At 35.7% G+C, this 27,911-nt stretch overlaps 1 protein-coding gene across 1 annotated transcript in view; it reads left to right on the forward strand.

The window, feature by feature from the left end:
* Positions 1 to 27,911, forward strand: part of DPYD (dihydropyrimidine dehydrogenase) — an 892,784-nt gene that overhangs the window by 406,798 nt on the left and 458,075 nt on the right. The window contains exon 12 of the mRNA XM_065908208.1: positions 2,756 to 2,940. Coding sequence (XP_065764280.1) covers positions 2,756 to 2,940 — 185 coding nt within the window. The remainder of the gene's footprint in view (positions 1 to 2,755; positions 2,941 to 27,911) is intronic.

Raw genomic sequence — 27,911 nt, forward strand, 5'->3', positions numbered from 1 at the left:
AGTGCTTTTGAATTCACAAATGCATATTCCTAGGTTGGTTTATAGTATTGGTGCTAAATATTTTAAGAAATGCAATAATTACTTATTAAACTTCTAGTAACATCTCCTGACTATTTGCTGACTGAAATAGTGATGGCACTCTAATATTAAAGTGAATCATACCATGTGCATTAAATCATAAAAAATTATAAAACACATTTACTCATGAATTTCACTTTAATTCAAACATTTATTCGGCACCTACTATTTACAATTCACTGAGCTTGAGTAGATTCAAATTTTGTGAGACCTGAAGCCTATATAATTTGAGGGCTTTTCTATAAAAAAAGAAAAAAATTGCAAATTAAAATTTAGGTCTTGAAAGAGGCCCATGCAAGTGAGGGACCCTGGAGCTTAATCTTCAATAACTTCACAGTATATATGTCTTTGACTAATACCTGCTATGGGAAATCAAAGATAACTAAGGTATAATCCCTGCCTTGCTCAAGCTTAAAGTGAAATCTGTACTAACCTTCAAGAGTATTCCTGTAAAAAATGAGAAAAATGTATAAAAAGGCTTTGATCTCCTAGTGAAATAGTTTTGAATTCCTTCTCATTTAAAAATCATCTTTATTTCAGATCTGTATAAAGGACAAGGTTGTATCAAAGTCTTGGGCAAATAAGGTTATTTCTTATACAGGAGAATTATTTTTTATCTCTTGCATATGTTTATGCTTATCTATAGGGCTTCCCTGATAGCTCAGTTGGTAAAGAATCTGTCTGCAATGCAGGAGACCCTGGTTTGATTCCTAGGTTGAAAGGATCCACTGAAGAAGGGATCGGCTACCCACTCCAGTATTCTTGGGCTTCCCTTGCGGCTATACCATTCAATGCTGGTGTGTTAACAGTTACTATTATTATAATAAGTTGAACAGATGAGTCATGCTCACCATCAAAGATTTGCAACCCAAGTAACTGTCAACAGATGGTAGTGATGATCTGTTATGCAATAGGGAACAAATATTAAGGTTTCTTTCCATGTGACCTTTAAAAACATTAGAAAAATTTTCTCATAATGTCATTCTGCATTGAAAATATTTATATGAACATTAAATTTTGCTCTCAATGAAAGGTGAAATTGCATCAGAGATACAAACAATAGAAGATTTAAAAATAAAAACCTGAGCATGGTGGCATTGACCCATCTACTAATTTATCCATCCATCCATCCATCCATTCAGTTGAGTGTCTTCCATGTTTTTAGGATATACTAGGCTTGGTGACACAGTGGTAAACACCACAGCATGGACATATTCTTGTTCTCATGGAACCTACAGTCTTGTGGAGAAAGTACAATCAACAATAAATAGTCCCTTAATGGTTTTCTAGAATCCTAATCTGTTTTAAGCAGAAAGCTACAGACATGTACCAGAGTTTATTTTTATATTTTTCTATTATTGTTCAGAAAAAAAAAGTTAGAATAGCATGGTTTTTTTTTTTCTTCCACATTTGGCTATTTAATTTTCAACTTAAATTGTCAATCTATTCAACAACTAACTTTTGTTCTCCAAGAACTTCTAATATCTTCTCCCTTAGTTTACATAGTTATATTTTCTTTTCAATTACAGTAAAGAATAGTTCCCTTTAGTATATCACGAGAAGCTGTAGGGCTTCCCAGGTGGCACTAGCAGTAAAGAACCCACCTGTCAATGCAACTGACATAAGAGATGTGAGTTCAGTCCCTGGGTTAGGAAGATCACCTAGAGAAGGGCATGGAAACCCACTCCAGTATTCTTGCCTGAAGAACCCCATGGACAGAAGAGCCTGGTGGGCTATACTCCATAGGATGGCAAAGAATTGGACATGACTAAGGTGACTTAGCACACACACAGATACACGAGAAACTCTGTTTAAAATGCATCGCATGAATATCTGAAAAGAACATTTTATCTTAAACACTGGCTCAATTTGCTTCAGCATATATGGTACTATCTACCTTTCGTCATTTCTTCTCTAGATGAACCTCTTATCTAACTTACTTTCTTTCATCTCTGCCAAATATCCAGATCATGTGTCTAGTCAATTTCTTTAGAAAATTTTTCTTAAAGGGATTCAGTTTCTCCCTTTTTCTGACATGTTTAAATTCATTGGGACACAGCATATTTAGCAGAAAATTTAAATCTCTTTTACAGAGAAATTTCCCCAAAGAACTAATGTTAATGTTTCCATTTGTTGATTTTTTCTGGTTAATTTTAACAGTATTCTGGATTCTTTAAATCACTTAACATTAAGTGTAAATAACTTGATGAAAATGTATAAGCTTTTTTCTTGTTTATAAAACTTTCTGTGAAAGGAAGACATTGGCAATTGACTCAAATTCATAATATAACTTACACCTGTATTACACAGGAATACATTTGGGGTCATATGAGTAATAAATTTGTGAAAATAATGGTTATGGACAAAGTTTTAGAAAATATTTTTTATAACATTTAGAATATTTAAAGGACAGTAGTCTCCCATACTTCTTAGACAAATATACCAGATCTGAAATATTGCCTGTAGCTGTACATGTGAGTTTTATTTTGAATTAAGTCAGTATACTTTGAATATATTGTTAACTTAGATATTTCATTAGCCTTCCATTTTTATTGTTCATTAAAAACAGTTTTTTGAATCCTTAGAAAAATAATTAAATCATAATTTTTCTTAATTTTCAAATTATTGTTATGTGGTTACAAATTAGTCATTGCTTGCTTTCTTTCACTTTTTGCAGTAAAAGAAGCCTTGAGCCCTATAAAATTTAACAGATGGGATCTCCCAGAAGTAGATCCAGAAACTATGCAAACCAGTGAACCATGGGTGTTTGCAGGTGGTGATGTTGTTGGTATAGCCAACACTACCGTGGAATCCGTGAATGATGGAAAGCAAGCCTCTTGGTACATTCACAGATATATACAGGTAGGCATTTACCATCAAATTCAGTTTATATATATATATATATGATATATATAATATATATATATATATATGAAATATGTCACATATATATTTTCTTGGATAAAAGTTTTTAAGTGTGGACTGGATAGCAGACCTGTTTAGGTGATTGAAAATTCATTGTGCATTTCTACCAATGAAATACTATGAAGTTATTTATCCTCTGTGTTTAAAAGATTTATCAATGCTTTAAGACATAGATAATATATTTATCAAATCTGGATGATATACAGTATGATATAGAATCTATATTCCTAAAGATTTATCAATCCAGAAAATTATGTTGTCTGTCCATTTGAACAGGTGAACTCCTATTCACTTCCTGAATTATATGCACCTAATTGAAAATAAAACAAGTATTTTATCAATATGCATTCTAGTGTTTTTCACTATTGAGTTTTGTGATACATAAGCAGAATGTAAAAATGATAAAATGTAAAAAAACTACTCTGCTACAGTAACTTTGTGGTCTAGGGGATAAAAAGCCATAGCTATTAGGTTTCAGTTGTTTTACTCTTTGATGAAATGCTCTCTTTTCTTGCTCTATGTTTTAACTAAATGTAGACACAGTGACCTAATTTACAGAAAATGTTTCTGGAAAAGTTTATTTTTGTAAGTAAAATTCTTTTTTTCCTTTCCTATTCAGGAATGACTCTAAATTCAAAATATAATTCCTGCCTGCCTCCTCTTGGTTTCTTTGATTTCTTACATGCTAACAGGATTTACTTTGTCTTTAATGTTTCCTTGAATATTTTTCTTCCTCTTTGTCCTGACTATTTAGTCTGTTCTGATTGTTCTACTCTTTCTGTAATTCATCCATGACTACTTACTTCCTAGGTAGGGCTTGGACTTGGTACTGATTACATCATATTTTTATGTTCAGTTAACCTACTTACTCGCATCTCCCTTGTGGCTCAGCTGGTAAAAGAATCTGCCTGCCATGCTGGAGACCTGGGTTCGATTCCTGGGTTGGGAAGATCCCCTGGAGAAGGGAATGGCTACCCCACTCCAGTATTCTGGCCTGGAGAACTCAAAGAGAGTCACAAAGAGTTGAACATGACTGAGCAACTCACTTTCATTTTCACTCTCACCTCACTTTGGCATCCCTGAGTAATGGAGCTTGAGATCCCAGGATGTGGCCTAGAGTGTGTTGTTCCAGAAATATAAAGGTCTAGTTATTGTAAACCCTACTGGCTGTGCACTCAGACAAAAGTGTGATTTAGGAAGCAGTGTTTTTGCATACATGCATGCTAAGTCACTTCAGTGATGTCTGACTCTTTGAGATCTTATGGACTGTAGCCTGCCAAGTTCCTCTGTCCATGTGATTCTCTAGGCAACAATGCTGGAGTGAATTGTCATGCCCTCCTCCAGGTGATCTTCCCAACCCAGGGATTGAACCTTCATCTCTTATGTCTCCTGCATTGCTGGCAGATTCTTTACCACGGAGCCACTGGGGAAGCTGTGCAGTGTTTTGGGGAGATGATAAATCTAAATTAAGAATTCTTCCAAATCGGTCATAAATCATGAGTTTAGGCTAGGAAGAAAGGGGGGAAAGGATTGGAGTTTTAACATACGGAAATATGGGAACACAAAGGCAATGCATCAGTGGTGGTTTCAACTGCAGGCTTTGCAACATCTGTATTTTGGAGTGTCTCCATGACCTTGGAAACACATAGAAGGAACAGTTCATGACAACTACTGAGGATGGACTCCTGCTTTGGCTCTTTTTTGCTTTTCCTGTCCCCACACCTATCACCCTTTTTGTATTTCCTCATTCTTCTCTTCTTATATTTATAGCATTCTACCAGGGCACCCACTTCCTTAACTTCCTACTGTGTATCTCCAGTAGGAAATTTTGTCCCTGGTCTCACTGGCTGCTGAATATCTTCACTTGTCTAAAACACATTTCAAATTCACTACTCCACTTGTGTATATATATTTACCTATACTTCAAACTCACTGCTTTTAAACCAAACACAATCATCTCCTAAACTTGTTTTACTTTCCATATTTAAAATTTCTAGTTCCTAGAGTCAAATCCTCTACATCAGTGGTCCTCAGACTCTGGATTCAGTTCAGTTCAGTCACTCAGTAATATCTGTTTGCGACCCAATGGACTACAGCATGCCTACTTTCCCTGTCCATCTCCAAGTCCCAGAACGTGCTCAAACTCATGTCCATTGAGTTATTGATGCCATTCAACCATCTCATTCTCTGTCGTCCCCTTCTCTCCTGCCTTCAATCTTTCCCAGCATCAGGGTCTTTCCCAATGAGTCAGTTCTTCTCATCAGGTGGACAAAGTATTGGAGTTCCAACTTCAGCATTAGTCCATAATCAGGACTGATTTCCTTTAGGTTTGACTGGTTGGATCTCCTAGCTGCCCATGGGACTCTTAAGAGTCTTCTCCAACACCACAGTTCAAAAAGCATCAATTCTTAGATGCTCAGCTTTCTTAATGGTTCAACTCTCACATCAATATATGATTACTGGAAAAAACATAGCTTTGACTATACAGACCTTTGTCAGTAAAATAGTGTCTCTACTTTTTAATATGCTATCTAGGTTTGCCATAGCTTTTCTTCCAAGGAGCATGCATCTTTTAATTTCATGGCTGCAGTCACCATATATAGTAATTTTGGAGCCCAAGAAAATAAAGTCTGTCACTGTTTCCCCATAAAACATGGGAAAAACATTTGCCATGAAATGGCAGATGAAGTGATGGGACTGGATGCCATGATCTCAGTTTTTTGAATGTTGAGTTTTAAACCAGCTTTTTCACTCTCCTCTTTCACTTTCATCTAGAGGCTCTTTAGTTTCTTTGTGCTTTCCGCCATTTTCTTTTGCTTTTTGGCAGAAAGCAAAGAGACCCTGGATTCCTCAAGCTAATAAAACTTTCAAAGTCAATTTGGAAACCAATATATGGTCGATGGCTTCTTATTTTGCTGAGTAACAGCATTAAAATAGACATTCAAACACATGAAATTATAATATTTACTTTCATTTATAACAGGCTGCTTCCCGAGAAAAGTAGGAACCAGCATAATATCAGAATAGATTTATTTCTTAAGAAAACACAGTTGAAAGAGTTACACTAGTGTGCTTATACATGTATTTTTCTCATAAAACAGCACAATTGTGTACACATTTATGAGCTACTTATTTATATTTTCTTTTCTTCCCTCTCTTATATATACCTGGTCAATTCGATCCCTATAAAGACTTTCATACACTTATTTTAATTTCCTTATTTTTTGTGTGAAATACAATTTTTGGTTGACCAGACATGTCACTGACCAGTCTGTTAGCTCCTTGAGGAAATGAAAGTGGGCTCAGGAGAAAAGGCTTTTGTGCTAGGCCAGTAAAAAACCTAGTGAAGATGTGAATTCAGTTTGCAGAAGTGAAAATGATGGGAAGGCAGCAATGCTAAAGAGATTTGAAAAGGTAAAATTGAACACAGGCAAGTGGAGAATGGTTTGTGCTATTGTTTTCTATATATTTAAATCCATTTATGGCTTTTAGGATAAAGACATAGAAAATATTTACTATACTTTATGGAGGTGGTGGTTTTGTGGTGCTTCACAATTATCATTCAGAGGGATTCTTAAGAGTATTTTTTAATGATTGTTATCTTTCTACTTTCCTAAATCTGATAAATGTGAACTGATAGAAATGAACAGTCATTTTACTTAGTTTCCACTTACTCATGAAATATATAGACTCTTAAGTATGATGAAAAAAAGTGCATGTGATTTAAATATATTTACATTTATATAATTTCTATGATTGATAGTTTTTAATATATAAAAGTTAAAAATTAGTGACCAGTAAGCGTTTTGGATTTGGCTGCAGGATTCAGATCAGTCAAACAAAGTATTGAATGGCACTTTAATTCAGAGTTAAATGCAAGGTAGGTAAAATCTCTGTCAGGTTAACACTTCCACCTTTCTGCGAGGGTGCGGGATACAAAGTACTAAGCAATTATGAGACTAAAAAGGAATATACAGACGAAGTACAATTTTTCTTTCTATACTGTCGATATCTTAGTTCTGGCCTCTGTCACCTCTTAAAATTGTCTCCGGTTTCCTCCTGTCAAATTCAAGGCCCCCTATACTGAAGCCAGAGTTTTCTTTCTAGAGTACAGGTTCTTCAGTTAAAACTCTTCAGAGGCTCCTCTTTATACTCAAGGGGAGTATACTCCTCTTTGTGTGTTCAATCACTCAGTAGTGTCAGATTCTTTGCGGACCCCATGGACTGTAGCCCGCCAGGTTCCTTTGTCCATGGGATTTCCCAGGCAAGAATACTGGAGTGGGTTGCCATCCCCTCCTCCAGGGGATCTTCCCAATCCAGGGGTCAAACTCATGTCTTCTGTGTCTCTTGAATTGGCCAGTGTGTTCTTTACCACTAAGCCACCTGGGAAGCCCATATTCCTCTTTATACTCCTTAGCTCATGAAACCAATTTGAATTTCCCCTAACACATCAAGATTTCTCCTACATCCAGTCCTTTCCCAACTCCAGACGTTTCACAGGTCTGCATCCCTCTTGCTCTTCAGGTTTTGCTTCCTCCTCCTCTCCCAGGAACACATTCCTCCTGGTGTCTTCTTTAGCATCTTGTGTTTCCCTGATTGGAGTCTTCTTACTGGTCTGATGCTGCACTAGCCAGTGATGTGCTGTTTACTAATATGTCCTCAAAATAAAAAATATATTCATTCATTAAATAGAAAAAATATGTAGTGATAATTGATTTTAAAGGAATTTAAAGAAGAGTTAAGAGAACTAAAAATTTGTTATGTAATTAATTAGCACTGTAAATAGTGTTTTCTTATGAATGTAAGAATTGTAGTATTCATTTATACAGCTTTCTATAATGCCTGAAGTATATTTATGAATGAAAGCTTATAACACCTTTTCTTATATTATGCTTTGTTTAGGGAAAACTGTAACACTGGATAGTGGATTTAAAAAAAAATTGTGTATGTATATTATAGTCTTATTTTATGCATGCAGTCATTGCAACTGGATAGAATTTCTTTGTAATATACTTTTTTAGATAAATGTGGTTATTAAAGACACCCATGTTGAGATTTTAGTATTCTCATAGTTATCTGAAGTGATCTTTACCTATATTTTATTAGTTAATTTAATCAATTACCACTTATTGAGTATCAGCCCTTGGTCTAACACTTGACTTTGGGAGAGTACCAAAGTGAATAAATGAGGGGAAGTATAAAGAGTCATTAGATTTTTGGGTTCTGGATTGAACAGACCAGATTTCAAATCCCATTCTAGCAGTTTCAAACTGTATGACTTTGGTAAAATCACGCCATTGTTCCAAGATATGGAGTTCTTAGGAGAAAACAAATGAATTATTAATGAATTAATATTGATAATTATTAATATCAATATCAATAAATTATTAATGGTAATTAATAAAGGAGAAATGGTAAAGTGCTACCCTATTGGATTTCAGGGAAGAATACAGGAGAAAATTTATGGAAAACTCTTAATAAAATAATGCATACTTGTTTGTAAGTTATTAGAGATTGTTCCCTGTGAACAATTAAAATGGTATCAAGAAAAGTTATAAAATTGGAGATTTGAATAGAATGTGAAAGTATAGTATTTTAATAGATGAAGATTGAAAGACACTATTTCAGATAATGATAAGAGATTTTTATCTAGTAATTCGCTTATTTATCCATTTGCATCCATCTGTCTCTCAATGTAGTCATTCTTGCATGGATTCATTCATTCATCCAATATAGAATAGTTTTTTTAAATGGTGCTTTAAGAATAGTTATGTAAACATGCATATAATACAAAATAACAAATGCAATAATATTAAGTGTAAAGGCGCAAGGATGTATGGAAGAGATGATGATTGATTCTGTCTGGCTGTAGGTATCAGGATATGGAGTCAGCAGACTTCATAAAAATCAAGATATAAGTAAAGAGGGGAGATAAGAAAAACTGGAAGAATATTGAGTGATTTGAATTGCTGGAACTTAAAGAACACTGCTGGATAAGATTGCATAGCTTCCTCACTGTGCAAGGGGTACCCAAACAAGGGTACCAGTTGGCTGAAATCCAGACCGAGCTGCACTCACTGAGCAATGGTACCTTTTATTGTGCTGCTTCTATTCAAGAGCAAGAGTGTCTTCCCTCAAATTCTCACAAAGGTGTTTTCTGCCTGCTCCGTAAGCCTTGCCCCTGTGCAGCAGCTTTGTTTTATTTCACCAAAAGGCTGTCTGGGCTAGTGGAGACCCTGAACATGGAGAATATATAAGAAAAAATAGGAGAAAGGATCTGTTATAATACTGGGTTTAGAAAATGATGAGAATATCCAGCTTGGGAATTTAATTTGATGTATGCAGTGGGGCAGAAATGTGGTAAGAATTGTTTAAATAAAAAATTTAACACATCTGCTAGTGTCAGATCTAGAATTAACAAGGAGAGGAATATTTTTCATTTTGTCAACATTCCCCCTGCTTGTAAGTCATTATTTTAGAATATTAAACTTACTCTTCTTTGACTGTATACTAATGTGATCCAATATGACTTCACCTTACTTGTTTGAAATACTATGTTAGTGGAGTCCAGGCATATTTAAGATTTCTTCTTACACTTAGGTGAGAATACTGAGTAAGATAATTTTGACAGTGTAGCCAAAGAAAGAGTATGTACCTGAAAGAATGACTGCAGGTAAACAAAGTCTATGAAATTTAAAATTTATACTTCTACATATATCTTTCTAATGACTTTATTTATTTAACTAATGTGTATATGTGTTTGTTTGTGTCTGTATGCATGTGTGCATGTATGTTCACAGATGGATAGATAAAAAGTCCTGTGCTAGAGAAAAAGAAGATTAACCACATTAACCCATCAGCCTTTCTTCTCTAAAGGAGCTTATGATGTTGTTTGAATTCAGTTATTTTATCCATGCAAAATAATTAGAGAAAAATATGTATGACATAATAGAAAGCTAAATTTACTGCAGCTAGTAAATGCTAATGTAGTCAAGTCAATGTTGGCTAGACTTTGGTGAGAAGACTCCCCATAGAAGTAGTCCCCGATTTTTATCCTCTTTGAAACATACTTTTTTATTCATTTGTCAAATGTTGAAATAACAACAGCTAATTCTTTAATATCTGGGCTTCCCAGGTGGTGCTAATGGTAAAGAACCTGACTGTCAGTGCAGGAGACATAAGATATGGGGATTTGATCCCTGAGCCAGGAAGATCCCCTGTAGGATGACATGGCAACCCATTCCAGAGTTCTTGCCTAGAGAGTCTTATGGACAGAGGAGTCTGGCAGGCTATAGAGTCCATAGGGTTGCAAAGAGTTGGACATAACTGAAGCAACCTAGCACACAGTTGTTTAGTATCTATCATAAATTGTGCATTTTTGGATTAAATGACCCTGTTAAACAGGCGTCATTATCTGTTTCATTATTGGTAAAAATAAAGTCTTAAATGATAAATCTTCAAGGTCAGTATCCTGTTAGAAAGGAAGCCAGAATTTTAACACACAAGTGTCTGTTCCTTTATACCAAACTACTTCACTGGTACTTTTCAACTCTGAAATGTTAGTTTTCTTGCCAATTAATAGCAGTCCTTGATATTAATATCTTCCCCCACTGTATGTGTTAAAATTTAAAAATAAAATAATGCAATAGAACTTCTCCTGAGAGTTCCTCTGTAGTTTGAAACTGAAATTAGAAGATTGTGATTAGAGGCTCTAGTTTTTGTATAACTTAATTATTATTAAAAACATACCTTAGCCAGAATGATTAAGTTGATGGAAAATTCTAGTAATTTGAACTTTCCAGAGAAAGAAAATAAGGGACAACTAATTAGCATGATTAAAGACCATTTAATTATTAATTGGGGTAAAAATTAGACAATTATATAGGTAAATTTAGAAAATTTATTAATGTAAATTGGTTAAATCCAGAACATTTATTTAAAAACACAGCAGTACAAAAATGTTGTCTTGTCCTATGACACAATAATCACCAATTTGTCAGTTAATCCAAAAAAGTTAAAATGGGAATATATAAGAAAAATATACACATACTTTAAGCATATCATTTTATTTTAAAGCATTTAGATACTTTCTCATTTTCATTTCTATTAAAAAATAAGCAGGGCCAGGATTTTTTCAATCTAGTCTCTGTAGTTCTAACATATTTCGTCTCTAAACCTAACTATAATATATTGTCTACAACTTCCTTTTTTTTTTGAATGGAGCAACATTTTCAAGGAACATACAGAGCAATTTTCTGAATCTCTATAATTGCCTTGAAGTCATTTCAGTTCTTTCTCTCACACCTAATTTGACAGCTACTGTTTTTTAGTATCTCACCTTTTTATCATACCTTTGAAACAGAATCAACACACTTTCTTTTCACATTCATACAGCTCATCAATTTATGTAATTTTTATTTATACTTAGAGCCAACACAAATGGGATAAGAAACATACAACTCAATAAGCACACAACTCAATGGATAGAGTAGAAGGTTCGTAGGCATATAGGGGTACCCCTCCCATTACAAAATTAGGACTCTTTGGCCTTCCTTTGTATGTCTCAGAGAGGAAAAGGAGAGAAGAAACTAGTTCAGTGAATCTGTTTGGCAAAACCAGCTTCATAAAGAGAGTGTAAAATGTGCTTAAGATCCTACTTTACCAAAGAGAAGAGTTAATACCAAACATTATTTACAAAAAGGCAGTCATTCAGAAGATTCGGCACTTGCTTTCTTCTAGTATTAACATACAAACAAAAATGTAGTCACAAAAAGTACAGGAGGGAAAAGGCTATATGATATCTCATTATGAGCTATGTTCTTCTCTGAGAAATTGGACATAGAATACAAGCTAAGTTCTTCTAAATCTAATCCTGGATCAGAAGATCATTTTCCCTAAAGTATCCATGGTAGTTCTCAGAAAACAATCTTATAAACATGAGCTGTGTGTGTGCGTGCTTAGTCGTGTCTGACTCTGTGACCCTTGGTCTGTAGCCCGCCAGACTCCTCTGTCCATGAGATTTTTCAGCAAGAGTACTGGAGTTGGTAGTCATTTCCTCCTCCAGGTGATCTTCCAGTCACACGGACTGAAGCCACGCCTCCTGATTTGCAGGTGGATTCTTTACCTCTGAGCCATAAGAGAAGCCCTGTAGACACGAGACATTATATTAAATAAAACAGTCTAAACATATGGAAACTATAATCTCAAAAGTCACAGTTTTATTACATCATTAGAGTGATCCCCTAGTCATGTCATTCTGTGATTCAGAATTCTATTTTAAATTCACTGTCTCTTATGTGTGTCTGTCTGTGTGTACTTAATTGCTTAGTCGTGTACAAATTTTTGCGACCTCATGGACTATAGCCCCTCCAGGCTCCTCTGTTCATTGGATTTCCCATGCAAGAATACTGGAGTGGGTTGCCATTTCCTTCTCCTTACTCTCTTATTTGTAATATTAAAAAAAACACAATATTTATTACTTTCACTGGAAGGATTTCACTAAATTTATATGTTGCTGCTATGAAAGCAGTTGTAGTGGTACAAAGATAAATATTGCACAGAAGACAAGAATTATTAGTAGAAAGATAAATTCAGAATGTATAGAAATTCAAATAAGGGAGAGAATTTGTGTAGAGCTTTTTCAACTATAGGCAAGGAATGGAAAAGATAATGCCTGGTTTCTTCCAGGTAGAATTCCTGAGAAACTATAAAGGATAAGGAAGGAGGCATTGGGTCATCAAAGATTAAATTTAAAAAAAAGTTTTGGTTACTGAGCTTACAAGTGATTTAGGGGTCACTAAATACTAAATTATAGAATAGTTGAAGTTGAATAGTTAAAGGATATTGTTTATTGGCAATAAGCATTTGAGGTCAATTCTCAAAAACAAAAAGTTAATGTTATTAGCTTAGTTTTGATGTTCCTTCTATATGCATGAGTTTGTCTACATGCATGTTTGCAAATAATATGTTTTATTCTCTTTCTTTCTCAAATTTTACCCTTAATTAGGTATGCTGTATTCCTATAATAAGTATTAATGTTAAAATGCCTGATACTGTTGTTATTTTATTTATGATTATTTCTTATTTCATTCTTTCTAACTTGTCAATCCCTTCCGAAACTAATTCTTTTGACAAAATTTTCTTAGAACATATGTACAAAACACACAGGAATATTCTGGCATCATATTAGATGTAAAATGCCTTTTCTAATCCTGTAAGGTCACACAACACAGGTATCTTTTAAGTTTTAGCTTTCCACAGTGTTTTTCAGCTCAACTTTCTACAGTGTTGTGCACCTTCAGTGACACTTACACGATATTTGAATGAAGGTTTAATGCAGTTCTCCCACAGTTAATGTGATTCTACTCAGTTGTATATAGTATATGGGTCGATAACATCCTTCAAAACTATCATAAATCCCTTTCATTGATGACCTGCTTCTCTATTACTTGAGGTTTTTGTGTACTTTGTTTTGGTTTGATTGAGGCACAAAGGAATCACTAGTTGTTGAAGGAACTAGGTATCTCATGGGCTTGATAATGAGATAGAGTCTTTAAACTCTTGGACACTAGCTCAGATCTGCCTCAGGTCAAGAGTGACAGGAAGTCATTACCATCTCGTGGCAGTTCAGTAGTCTATGTGAAGCAAATTTGTGATTTCAGTACCTAGAGGAGAGAGAGTCATGTCATAGTCCCACCGTAGAGTGAGTGAGTACAGCATGGTAGTTGTGATTTTAGTTTGAAGAGAAAGACGTCTTCCCAGTCATTGCTAAGTATTTCATTTTCTCTGTGAGCTGAGACCCTTCTTGGTGGATTTGTTGATGGAATGTTTTGAGAAAGCTAGGTTTGTGTTTGTGTTGATTTGTGATTTGGGGCCATGAGATGTCCATCCTGAGGAATCCCCATCTGTCAGTGGGGACTGTTGCTAATTGGGTAAAATTCAGCATCATTAAATTAACTTTTAAAAAGTGATTTCAGCCTCAGATGATGATTAGTTCAAGATTCAAATATATTTCATGTCTCCTATTTCTTCAGTGTCTGTCTGCATATATTTTTAAATGTTTCATTTTCTTCTTTCATCATATTATTAATTTTATCTGCATTTGAACATATGACTGAACATTTAGAGAGGCCTATTCAGTCTTGTCAATCTTTCACATGGGAAATACTGAGTTAACAAGCAAGAGTAGAAAATTGTAAGGGCATTTTGTAGACGGGGAATTCAAAATTGAGCACAGTGTGAAAGGATCATTGTCATAAAGCTAATTGAATTATGTACATTCATATCAATAAATGAAATCTTTCACCTTTGCCATTTTTAGGATTTGAGATTATGTGAGGGATTTTGTCTTTCTAATATCTTTAGTGAACAGTCAGGTTATTAAAACTTTTGATTTGGGGATCTCTTTAAATGTTCCCTTTCTAAAGAGAAAAAAAGTTCTGTCTTTACACTTGAAAGATTTATAAGATCACAGAATTTTCTTAATACTGTAGTATTTACAGTTTCATTTTATATTTAGATCAGTGGTTTTTGAAACAAACTTGTATTGTTAGACTGTTAGAATTTTAAAGCTATTGCTAATAGCTATTCTATGATGTGAAAATAAAACCTAAAGAATGGTAACAACAGGGGCCTTATGTTTAAGATTTCTACTCTGGACCAAAATGAACAGTTGCCAAAAATATGACAGTCTGGGATTTTAGAAAACAAACTTGGAAGAACTTATCTATGTCCAAGTCTCTGTTGCTTAGAAGACCTTCGGTGCCAACTTTAAATAAAAGGGACTTACCATCATCATTGCTTAAAATATCACTTTAATTCCACATCTTCAAAGAAATTATTTTGCCCTGAAATATACCAGTGGTTTCTACAGTATCTGAGGACTATGATTTGAGAATTAGAAATTTAAATTGCACAGGCTTAATATTAGAGTATTTCCGTTACCCTTTGCAGGTTTTGAGGCAGCTTATTCGACCTTACAGTCTCACCAGGAAGCTAATGGGAAAGCCTTGCAGCAATCTTCACAGGAAAGTTTCCAAATGTCAAGTGTCATCTTTCCAGCTGTTAGATGAATGGGTAGCCAAGAGGCATTTATTTGGGTGTGCAGCCCCTGTGAAATCTGGGTGAGGCAGTAAAAAGGGCTATAATTTGGTGGTTAGTTTACCAGCATTGGTATAGTTGCAAATCTCCTTTGCCAGGCAAAGGACTTCATTTGTGGTTTAATGATTGACAGCCAACTGCAGTGTTCTTTCTACTTAGAGAATAAAAATGTCTTATAAAAAAGCATCATCAATATGTCATACTAATTTTTTTAATATTCCACTGCTTCAGATAAAAACGATCTTATCAAGGGAGCTGGCTTCTTCTCTAAACCCTCTCCAATTGAGAGGAAGTAAGGCTTTACCGGTGACAGCTGTGTTAAAATCTTGAGACCTATTGGAAAAGCATTCTTTAGTTTAAGATATATTTCAAACTCTTTAATTTCTGTGTTAAGAGAAAATTGATATAAATCATTGGCCACTGTCAGGTTGGAAAACAATGAATATCAATAAAAAGACAGTTTTAAATCATAATGGATTTAGTTTGAGATAGTGATAGCCTCCGAAAAATAATATTGAAGTGTGTCATGGCTAAATGCTGTTTCCATGCCAAGTTTTTCCACTTGGTCAGGATCACAGTATTGTGATGACTTCAGCTCAGTTTTTCATTGGGAGACTGGACCTTTAGACTGAACAAAAATCAGAAGTGCTTGTGATCTCATTTTTATCCCTTTCAGTGGGAAGTAGAAATGTTAAATTGGCTTGCTGTCATTGAAAAATGACACCTTTTGGTGGTATATTCATGTTAATTTTTGGTGTATTCCCTAGCTAATATTTAAAGTAATTATTAATTATCAGAGATGATACTTTTTTATTACAGATTCAATTGTAATAATGTGTAGATTTTGTGTATGAAGAGGGATTTATTTTTTATATCATCTATATGTTGTAAAAGTATATCAAAGAAAAAAATGAGGAATGAATCTATATCTAATGGAGCTATCAAAACAAAACTATGCAGTTGGTGATAGAAGAAAATGCCATGACTAATAAGTAATTTTAATGCCTTTTATTGACTTTGTATAAGGTTCCAAGCCTTATTAAATGGCAGCACTTGACCTGAAAAGTAATTTAAAATGAAATTGTCTCCATAAAGGCACAATATTTCCTTACCAATCTAGCAGTAGATTGCTACTTCAGGCAGCTAACTCTAGACAGGGTAGAAAAATAACTCTTAAAAATCTGATCCATGCCACATAGAACCTGATCTCAGTGTATGCTTCTGTTGTATAAAAGAACTTAGCCTCTTCAGTGTCACTTGGTCAAATGCACTATATAGGTGTTAAGAATTCTGGACCAAATCTCTAACACCGTGATGCCTGGTGCTGTATGGTGCTAAGGACAGAATCACAGTAGAACAGAGCCCCAAAAAAATATTTAGCTTCCTGGGAAAAATTCGCCTGCAAAAAACTCAATTGAAATTTTTACCTAGAATTTTGTTCTCTGCACTCAATGATTTATTAAAGTTGAATCTTATACAAGTTGTAAAGGATCAAAGTTTGGGATTGACATATGCACACTACTATATTTAAAATAGAAAACCAACAGAGGCCTACCGTGTAGCACAGGGAACTCTTTTCAATATTCTGTAACAACCTAAAGGGAAAAGAATTTGAAAAAGAATAGATACATGGATATGTAAAACTGAATCAGCTTGCTGCACACCTGAAACTAACACAATATTGTTAATCAACTGTTCTCCTATATAAAATAAAAATTAAGAAAAAATCTGGATAAAGTGATGTAGTTTAGTTGATGTAATGGAAGGCTAAAAGTCAGGATACCTGGGTTCAAGCTCTGACTTAATTATTCATGAATTCTGCCTTCAGACCTTTGGGAATGTCACGTTGCCTTTTGATCATCTCATTAATGGCTTTGAGGCAGCAGAGTGTGTTAATATTTATGGATGTGAAATTCCTGATTTAATAAAGTCTCCAATGTGTTATCTTGGCCTTACTATTTTCATCCATAAAAAGGACAAAATTAGGTTCTTTATGGTTTGGAAACCCAAATAATACATGTTCCAAATAATCTAACTTATTGAATACCTTTTTAAGGGCCTAGCATTAATGTTATAGTCAAAAATTACCTCTGGAGTAAACAGTTTCCCCCATTTTACAAATTAGAAAACCTGTCCTCTCATCTCACATACTAGTAAAGTAATGCTCAAAGTTCTCCAAGCCAGGCTTCAACAGTACATGAACTGTGAAATTCCAGATGTTCAAGCTGGATTTAGAAAAGGCGGAGGAACCAGAGATCAAATTGCCAACATCTGTTGGATCATGCAAAAAGCAAGAGAGTTCCAGAAAAACATATACTTCTGATTTATTGACTATGCCAAAGCCTTTGACTGTGTGGATCACAACAAACTGTGGAAAATTCTTCAAGAGATGGAATACTAGACCACCTGACCTGCCTCCTGAGAAATCTGTGTGTAGGTTAGGAAGCAACAGTTAGAACTGGACATGGAACAACAGACTGGTTCCAAATAGGAAAAGGAGTCCTTCAAGGCTGTATATTGTCACCCTGCTTATTTAACTTACATGCAGAGTACATCATGAGAAATACTGGGTTGGAGGAAGCACAAGTTGGAATCAAGATTGCCAGGAGAAATATCAATAACCTCAGACATGCAGATGACACTATCCTTATGGCAGAAAGCAAAGAAGACGTAAAGAACCACCTGGTGAAAGTGAAAGAGGAGAGTGAAAAAGTTGGCTTAAAGCTCAACATTCAGAAAACTAAGATCATGGCATCAGGTGCCATCAATTCATGACAAGTAGATGGGGAAACAGTGGAAACAGTGCTGACTTTATTTTTGGCGGCTCTAAAATCACTACAGATGGTGACTGCAGCCATGAAATTAAAAGACACGTGCTCCTTGGAAGAAAAGTTATGACCAAACTAGACAGCATATTAAAAAGCAGAGACATTACTTTACCAACAAAGGTCCATCTAATCAAAACAATTTTTTTTCCAGTAGTCATGTATGGATGTAAGAGTTGAACTATAAAGAAAGCTGAGCACTGAAGAATTGATGCTCTTCTTTTTTTTTTTTAATTTAATTTAATTTATTTTATTTTATTTTTTATATTTTTTATTATTTGGAAGCTAATTACTTCACAACATTTCAGTGGGTTTTGTCATAAATTGATATGAATCAGCCATAGAGTTACACGTATTCCCCATCCCGATCCCCCCTCCCACCTCCCTCTCCACCCGATTCCTCTGGGTCCTCCCAGTGCACCAGGCCCGAGCACTTGTCTCATGCATCCCACCTGGGCTGGTGATCTGTTCCACCATAGATAATATACATGCTGTTCTTTCGAAACATTCCACCCTCACCTTCTCCCACAGAGTTCAAAAGTCTGTTCTCTACTTCTGTATCTCTTTTTCTGTTTTGCATGTAGGGTTATTGTTACCATCTTTCTAAATTCCATATATATGTGTTAGTATGCTGTAATGTTCTTTATCTTTCTGGCTTACTTCACTTTGTATAATGGCTCCAGTTTCATCCATCTCTTTAGAACTGATTCAAATGAGTTCTTTTTAACGGCTGAGTAATATTCCATGGTGTATATGTACCACAGCTTCCTTATCCATTCATCTGCTGATGGGCATCTAGGTTGCTTCCATGTCCTGGCTATTATAAACAGTGCTGCGATGAACATTGGGGTGCACGTGTCTCTTTCAGGTCTGGTTTCCTCAGTGTGTATGCCCAGAAGTGGGATTGCGGGGTCATATGGCAGTTCTATTTCCAGTTTTTTAAGAAATCTCCACACTGTTTTCCATAGTGGCTGTACTAGTTTGCATTCCCACCAACAGTGTAAGAGGGTTCCCTTTTCTCCACACCCTCTCCAGCATTTATTGCTTGTAGACTTTTGGATAGCAGCCATCCTGACTGGTGTGTAATGGTACCTCATTGTGGTTTTGATTTGCATTTCTCTGATAATGAGTGATGTTGTGTTTGTTAGCCAAATGTATGTCTTCTTTGGAGAAATGTCTGTTTAGTTCTTTGGCCCATTTTTTGATTGGGTCATTTATTTTTCTGGAATTGAGCTTCAGGAGTTGCTTGTATATTTTTGAGATTAATCCTTTGTCTGTTTCTTCATTTGCTATTATTTTCTCCCAATCTGAGGGCTGTCTTTTCACCTTACTTATAGTTTCCTTTGTACTGCAAAATCTTTTAAGCTTCATTAGGTCCCATTTGTTTATTTTTGCTTTTATTTCCCATATTCTGGGAGGTGGGTCATAGAGGATCTTGCTGTGATTCATGTCGGAGAGCATTTTGCCTATGTTCTCCTCTAGGAGTTTTATAGTTTCTGGTCTTACATTTAGATCTTTAATCCATTTTGAGTTTATTTTTGTGTATGGTGTTAGAAAGTGTTCTAGTTTCATTCTTTTACAAGTGGCTGACCAGTTTTCCCAGCACCACTTGTTAAAGAGGTTGTCTTTTTTCCATTGTATATCCTTGCCTCCTTTGTCAAAGATAAGTTGTCCATAAGTTTGTGGATTTATCTCTGGGCTTTCTCTTCTGTTCCATTGATCTATATTTCTGTCTTTGTGCCAGTACCATACTGTCTTGATGACTGTGGCTTTGTAATAGAGTCTGAAGTCAGGCAGGTTGATTCCTGTTCCATTCTTCTTTCTCAAGGGTACTTTGGCTATTCGAGGTTTTTTGTATTTCCATACAAATTGTGAAATTATTTGGTCTAGTTCTGTGAAAAATACCATAGCTTGATAGGGATTGCATTGAATCTACAGATTGCTTTGGGTAGAATAGCCATTTTGACAATATTGATTCTTCCAATCCATGAACACCGTATGTTTCTCCATCTGTTTGTGTCCTCTTTGATTTCTTTCATCAGTGTTTTATAGTTTTCTATGTATAGGTCTTTTGTTTCTTTAGGTAGATATACTCCTAAGCATTTTATTCTTTTTGTTGCAGTGGTGAATGGTATTGTTTCCTTAATTTCTCTTTCTGTTTTTTCATTGCTAGTATATAGGATTGCAAGGGATTTCGGTGTGTTAATTTTATATCCTGCAACTTTACTATATTCATTGATTAGCTCTAGTAATTTTCTGGAAGAGTCTTTAGGGTTTTCTATGTAGAGGATCATGTCATCTGCAAACAGCGAGAGTTTCACTTCTTCTTTTCCTATCTGGATTCCTTTTACTTCTTTTTCTGCTCTGATTGCTGTGGCCAAAACTTCCAACACTATGTTGAATAGCAGTGGTGAGGGTGGGCACCCTTGTCTTGTTTCTGATTTCAGGGGAAATGCTTTCAGTTTTTCACCATTGAGGGTGATGCTTGCTGTGGGTTTGTCATATATAGCTTTTATTATGTTGAGGTATGTTCCTTCTATTCCTGCTTTCTGGAGAGTTTTAATCATAAATGGATGTTAAATTTTGTCAAAAGCTTTCTCTGCATCTATTGAGATAATCATATGGTTTTTATCTTTCAATTTGTTAATATGGTGTATTACATTGATTGATTTGCAGATATTAAAGAATCCTTGCATTCCTGGGATAAAGCCCGCTTCGTCATGATGTATGATTTTTTTTAATATGTTGCTGGATTCTGTTTGCTAGAATTTTGTTAAGAATTTTTGCATATATTCATCAGTAATATTGACCTGTAGTTTTCTTTTTTTGTGGCATCTTTGTCTGGTTTTGGAATTAGGGTGATGGTGGCCTCATAGAATGAGTTTGGAAGTTTACCTTCTTCTGCAATTTTCTGGAAGAGTTTGAGTAAGAGATGTGTTAGCTCTTCTTTAAATTTTTGGTAGAATTCACCTGTGAAGCCATCTGGTCCTGGGCTTTTGTTTGCTGGAAGATTTTTGATTACAGTTTCGATTTCCTTGCTTGTGATGGGTCTGTTAAGATCTTCTATTTCTTCCTGGTTCAGTTTTGGAAAGTTATACTTTTCTAAGAATTTGTCCATTTCATCCAAGTTGTCCATTTTATTGGCATAGAGCTGCTGGTAGTAGTCTCTTATGATCCTTTGTATTTCAGTGTTGTCTGTTGTGATCTCTCCATTTTCATTTCTAATTTTGTTAATTTGGTTCTTCTCTCTTTGTTTCTTAATGAGTCTTGCTAAATAAACAAAGGGAACCGCATCAGAATTGACTGGTGCAACAGATTAAAATCCCTCTAGAAAACACCGACTACACCGGAAGGGGCCTGTAGATTTTGAGAAGTGTAAGCTGGAACGAGGAGCTATCTGAAACTCAGCCGAACCCACACTGATGGCAACAGCTCCAGAGAAATTCCTAGATATATTTTTACTTTTTTATTTTTTAAGTAAGAAAAAGTTTTTTTTCTTTTTTATTTTTTCTCTTTTATTTTCCTTTAAAATTCCCTATTACTCCCCCATTACTCCTTAACTTTCATTTTCATAGATTTTTACGATTTTTTAATTAGGGAAAAATTTTTTTTTCTTTCTTCTTTTCTTTTTTTCTTTTTCTCTTCTATTTTCTATTTTTCTTTTTCTCTTATTTCTTTTAAAGTTCTCTAGCACTCATCTACTACTGCTTAATTTTCATTTTCAATACACTATAACCTTACCAAAAAAAAAAAAAAAAATTAAGAGAAGCCCTATTTTTAAACTGAACTTCATATATATTTCTGAAATATTTTTTGTGTGTTTTTTGGTTTTTGTTTTTAATATAGCATTTTTAAGAGTCTAACCTCTACTCTAGATTTTTAATTTTTGTTTTTCAGTATATGATATAAATTATGAACATTTAAGAATCCAATATTCAGCTCCCATTTTTATTCAGGAGTGTGTTGATTATTCTCTCCCAATCTTGACTCTCTGTTTTCTACCTCAGAACACCTCTATTTCCTCCTTTCTCCTTCTCTTCCCAATCCAATTCTGTGAATCTTTGTGGGTGTGTGGGCTACGGAGAACACTCTGGGAACAGACAACTGCGTAGATCTGTCTCTCTCCTCTTGAGTCCCCCTTTTTCTCCTCCTGCTCATCTCTATCTCCCTCCTCCCTCTCCTCTTCTTCATGTAACTCTGTGAACGTCTCATGGTGTCCCTAACAGGGGAGAATCTTTTCGCCATTAACCTAGAAGTTTTATTATCAGTGATGTATAGTTGGAGAAGTCCTGAGACTACAGGAAGAATAAAACTGAAATCCAGAGGCAGGAGACTTAAGCCCAAAACCTGAGAACACCAGAAAACTCCTGACTACATGGATCTTTAAGTAATAAGTGACCGTACAAAAGCCTCCATACCTGCACTGAAACCAACCACCACCGAAGAGCCAATAAGTTTTAGAGCAAGACATACCACGCAAATTCTCCAGCAACGCAGGAACATAGCCCTGAACGTCAACATACAGGCTGCCCAAGGTCACACCTAACACATAGACCCATCTCAAAACTCATTACTGGGCACTCCATTGCTCTCCAAAGAGAAGAAATCTAGTTCCATGCACCAGAACACTGACGCAAGCTTCCCTAACCAGGAAACCTTGACAAGTCAATCATCTAACCCCACCCACTGGGTAAAACCTCCACAATAAAAAGGAACCACAGACCTCCAGAATACAGAAAGCCCACTCCAGACACAGCAATCTAAACAAGATGAAAAGGCAGAGAAATACCCAACAGGTAAAGGAACATGAAAATGCCCACCAAGTCAAACAAAAGAAGAGGAGATAGGGAATCTACCTGAAAAAGAATTTAGAATAATGATAATAAAAATGATCCAAAATCTTGAAAACAAAATGGAGTTACAGATAAATAGCCTGGAGACAAACATTGAAAAAATGCAAGAAATGTTTAATAAAGACCTAGAAGAAATAAAAAAGAGTCAATTAAAAATGAATAATGCAACGAATGAGATCAAAAACACTCTGGAGGAAACAAAGAGTAGAATAACGGAGACAGAAGATAGGATAAGTGAGGTAGAAGATAAAATGGTGGAAATAAATGAAGCAGAGAGGAAAAAAGAAAAAAGGATCAAAAGAAATGAAGACAACCTCAGGGACCTCTGGGACAATGTGAAACGCCCCAACATTCGAATCATAGGAATCCCAGAAGAAGAAGACAAAAAGAAAGGCCATGAGAAAATACTCGAGGAGATAATAGCTGAAAACTTCCCTAAAATGGGGAAGGAAATAGCCACCCAAGTCCAAGAAACCCAGAGAGTCCCAAACAGGATAAACCCAAGGCAAAACACCCCAAGACACATATTAATCAAATTAACAAAGATCAAACACAAAGAACAAATACTAAAAGCAGCAAGGGAGAAACAACAAATAACACACAAAGGGATTCCCATAAGGATAACAGCTGATCTATCAATAGAAACCCTCCAGGCCAGAAGGGAATGGCAGGACATACTGAAAGTAATGAAAGAGAATAACCTACAACCTAGATTACTGTACCCAACAAGGATCTCATTCAGATTTTTTTTTCATCAACATTATGCTCACTTTACTTTTTTTTTTTTAACCTAACAGAAAAAAATTTATTTATTTATTTTTTTTCAGTGGGTTTTGTCATACATTGATATGAATCAGCCATAGAGTTACACGTATTCCCCATCCCGATCCCCCCTCCCACCTCCCTCTCCACCCGATTCCTCTGGGTCTGCCCAGTGCACCAGGCCTGAGCACTTGTCTCATGCATCCCACCTGGGCTGGTGATCTGTTCCACCATAGATAATATACATGCTATTCTTTTGAAACATCCCACCCTCACCTTCTCCCACAGAGTTCAAAAGTCTGTTCTCTACTTCTGTGTCTCTTTTTCTGTTTTGCATGTAGGGTTATTGTTACCATCTTTCTAAATTCCATATATATGTGTTAGTATGCTGTAATGTTCTTTATCTTTCTGGCTTACTTCACTCTGTATAATGGGCTCCAGTTTCATCCATCTCATTAGAACTGATTCAAATGAATTCTCTTTAATGGCTGAGTAATATTCCATGGTGTATATGTACCACAGCTTCCTTATCCATTCATCTGCTGATGGGCATCTAGGTTGCTTCCATGTCCTGGCTATTATAAACAGTGCTGCGATGAACATTGGGGTGCACGTGTCTCTTTCAGGTCTGGTTTCCTCAGTGTGTATGCCCAGAAGTGGGATTGCGGGGTCATATGGCAGTTCTATTTCCAGTTTTTAAGAAATCTCCACACTGTTTTCCATAGTGGCTGTACTAGTTTGCATTCCCACCAACAGTGTAAGAGGGTTCCCTTTTCTCCACACCCTCTCCAGCATTTATTGCTTGTAGACTTTTGGATAGCAGCCATCCTGACTGGTGTGTAATGGTACCTCATTGTGGTTTTGATTTGCATTTCTCTGATAATGAGTGATGTTGTGTTTGTTAGCCATATGTATGTCTTCTTTGGAGAAATGTCTGTTTAGTTCTTTGGCCCATTTTTTGATTGGGTCATTTATTTTTCTGGAATTGAGTTTCAGGAGTTGCTTGTATATTTTTGAGATTAATCCTTTGTCTGTTTCTTCATTTGCTATTATTTTCTCCCAATCTGAGGGCTGTCTTTTCACCTTACTTATAGTTTCCTTTGTACTGCAAAATCTTTTAAGCTTCATTAGGTCCCATTTGTTTATTTTTGCTTTTATTTCCAATATTCTGGGAGGTGGGTCATAGAAAATCTTGCTGTGATTTATGTCGGAGAGTGTTTTGCCGATTTGAAGGAGAACTCAAAATCTTTACAGACAAGCAAAAGCTGAGAGAATTCAGCACCACCAGACCAGCTCTTCAACAAATGTTAAAGGATCTTCTCTAGACAGGAAATGCAGAAAGGTTGTATAAACGTGAACCCAAAACAACAAAGTAAATGGCAACAAGACCACACCTATCAATAATTACGTTAAATGTAAATGGGTTGAATGCCCCAACCAAAAGACAAAGATTGGCTGAATGGATACAAAAACAAGACCCCTATATATGCTGTCTACAAGAGACCCACCTCAAAACAAGAGACACATACAGACGAAAACTGAAGGGCTGGAAAACAATATTTCACGCAAACGGAGACCAAAAGAAAGCAGGAGTCACAATACTCATATCAGATAAAATAGACTTTCAAATAAAGGGTGTGAAAAGAGACAAAGAAGGACACTACATAATGATCAAAGGATCAATCCAAGAAGAAGATATAACAATTATAAATATATATGCACCCAACATGGGAGCACCGCAATATGTTCGGCAAATGCTAACGAGTATGAAAGAGGAAATTAATAGTAACACAATAGTAGTGGGAAACTTTAATGCCCCAGTCACAACTATGGATAGATCAACTAAACAAAAATTAACAAGAAATTGATGCTTTTGAACTGTGGTGTTGGAGAAGACTCTCGAGAGTCCTCTGGACTGCAGGGAGATCCCAAACAATCATTCCTAAAGGTAATCAGTCCTGAATATTCACTGGGAACACTGATGGTGAAACTGAAACTCCAATACTTTCACTACCTAATATTAAGAACTGACTCATTTAAAATTACCCTGATTCTGGGAATGATTGAATGCAGGAGGAGAAGGGGATGACAGAAGATGAGATGGTTGGATGGTATCACCGACTCAATGGACATGAGTTTGAGTGGACTCCGCAAGTTGATGATGGACAGGGAAACCTGGCATGCTGCAGTCCATGGGGTCACAAGGAGTTGGACACGACTGAGCGAATGAACTGAACTGAATGCTGAAATTGGTTGAGAGGGATATAGGTGTCATTTGATTCAGACCCTTAACACGCAGGGCAGGAAGTGAGGAACAGACTTTGAAAGAGTAAATTCAAGTAATAGGACAATTGAATTATAGAGCTATCTTCTGAAAGGGTTTTACAATAAATACTTAAAAATCAAAGAGATAAAAATAGCAATAAGATCTGCAAAAAACAAAAACAACAACAAAAAAAACAAAAACAGCAAACAAACAACTGGCCCATGGGAATGTAGCCTTCAATGTGTTTTTGTCAGTTTGTTCTCTATGATTCCTTAATGCCTAGAAAACCTCTTATCTCATAGTAGGTGGTTGGCAAACAACTGCTGACCATGTGGTAGGCACTTGATAACTGTGGTTGAAAAATTGAATATGTTGAGGATTACAGGGTACATAAAGTTTAGGAAATAGATTTTTACAAATTCACTCAGATCACTGGTGATAAATACTACTTTCAGCTATTAAAACAGGTGGTGGGATACAGTTAATGTGGAAACCGAAGGGTACTATAATTTTTCTCTTTTGATTCCCACAACCATACTTCACAATTACTGGTTTAAAGATGAGACAGATGAGTTTCCCAGCTGCCTAACTGACCTGCTGAAGTGGCAAAGTGACCTCTGAGAAACCATACTGGTTTTCTCCCTGCATCCTACCCCCACTTTAACTTATATCAGAGTCTTCGCTCAGAAATAGAAAAGTTAATTGGTTAACACAAAAGCCTGGTAGGTTGTTGACTTACAATATTGAGCTTTTTATTCCAAGTCTTAATATTTAACATTGCTGCTGCCACCTTTCTTAAATGTCAACTTCTTTTATTTGCCTTCATCCCTCTCGCCTTGATCATACTGACTCCTTTGTGCTACATGGATTTGCTGTCAGGCACCACCCTGTGCTAGTCACCAGGCTTTTCTTATACTAGTCATTGACATCTTGTCAGCAGTGTTGACACCTTTGCCCCAGGCCTGTGAATATGGCGATTGTTACCTTCTTGACTGACATTTTTGAAAATTTGTCAACATGTTAGTTATTATTTGCAGAGGGTGGAGGGCAGTGGATCCTTCAGTACTTTAGAAGCCCTTTCTTAAAGTACTATTTTATTCTTTTAACCAACTCTATGGTTGTATGAAGTAGAGGTTCTACATACTGCTTCCTTTTTTAAAAACTAATTAATTTAAAAATTAATTTTATTGAGGTATAGTTGATTTATAGTATTAGTTTCTGTTGTATAGCAAAGTGATTTAGTTTTATATGTATATATATTTTTTTTTTCCAAAAATTCTTTTCCATGGTAATTCTTTACAAGATATTGAATATAGTTCCCTGTGGTATACATATGGCATTGTTGTTTATCAGTTTTATAGTGGGAGCCACATACCAACCACTGAGAGAACCATAAACTAGCAAGGTGAAAGTGAAAGTGATGTTGTTCAGTCATGTCTGACTCTTAGCGACCCCATGAACTGCAGCCCACCAAGTCCCTCCCTCCATGGGATTCTCCAGGCAAGAGTACTGGAGTGGGGTGCCATTGACTTCTCCGTGTTTCTCCATTGCTGCCCTGTAAATAGATTCTTCAGTACCATTATTCTAGATTCTGTATATATGTGTTAGAATGCAATATTTATCTCTCTCTTTCTGACTTACTATACTCTGTATAATAGGTTCTAGGTTCATTCATCTCATCAGAACTGACTCAAATCCATTCCTTTTTATGGCTGAGTAATATTCCATTGTGTATTTATACCACAACTTCTTCATCCATTCATGTGTCTATGGATCTCTAGGTTGCTTCCATGTTCTAGCTATTGTAAATAGTGCTGCAATGAACCATGGGATACATGTGTCTTTTCAATTTTTATTTTCTCAGGGTATATGTCTAGAAGTGGATTGATGGGGCATATGGGGGTTTTATTCCTAGTTTTGAAAGGAATCTCCATACCATCTTCCATAGTAAATGTATCAATTTACATTCCCACCAACAGTGCAAGAGGGTTCCCTTTCTCCACACCTTCTCCAGCATTTATTGTTTGTAGACTTTTTGATGATGGCCATTCACAGGTATGATGTGATACCTCATTGTAGTTTTGATTTGCATTTCTGTGATAA

The sequence above is a fragment of the Muntiacus reevesi genome, chromosome 1 (assembly GCF_963930625.1).
Source record: "Muntiacus reevesi chromosome 1, mMunRee1.1, whole genome shotgun sequence".
Taxonomy (NCBI): Eukaryota; Metazoa; Chordata; class Mammalia; order Artiodactyla; family Cervidae; genus Muntiacus; species Muntiacus reevesi.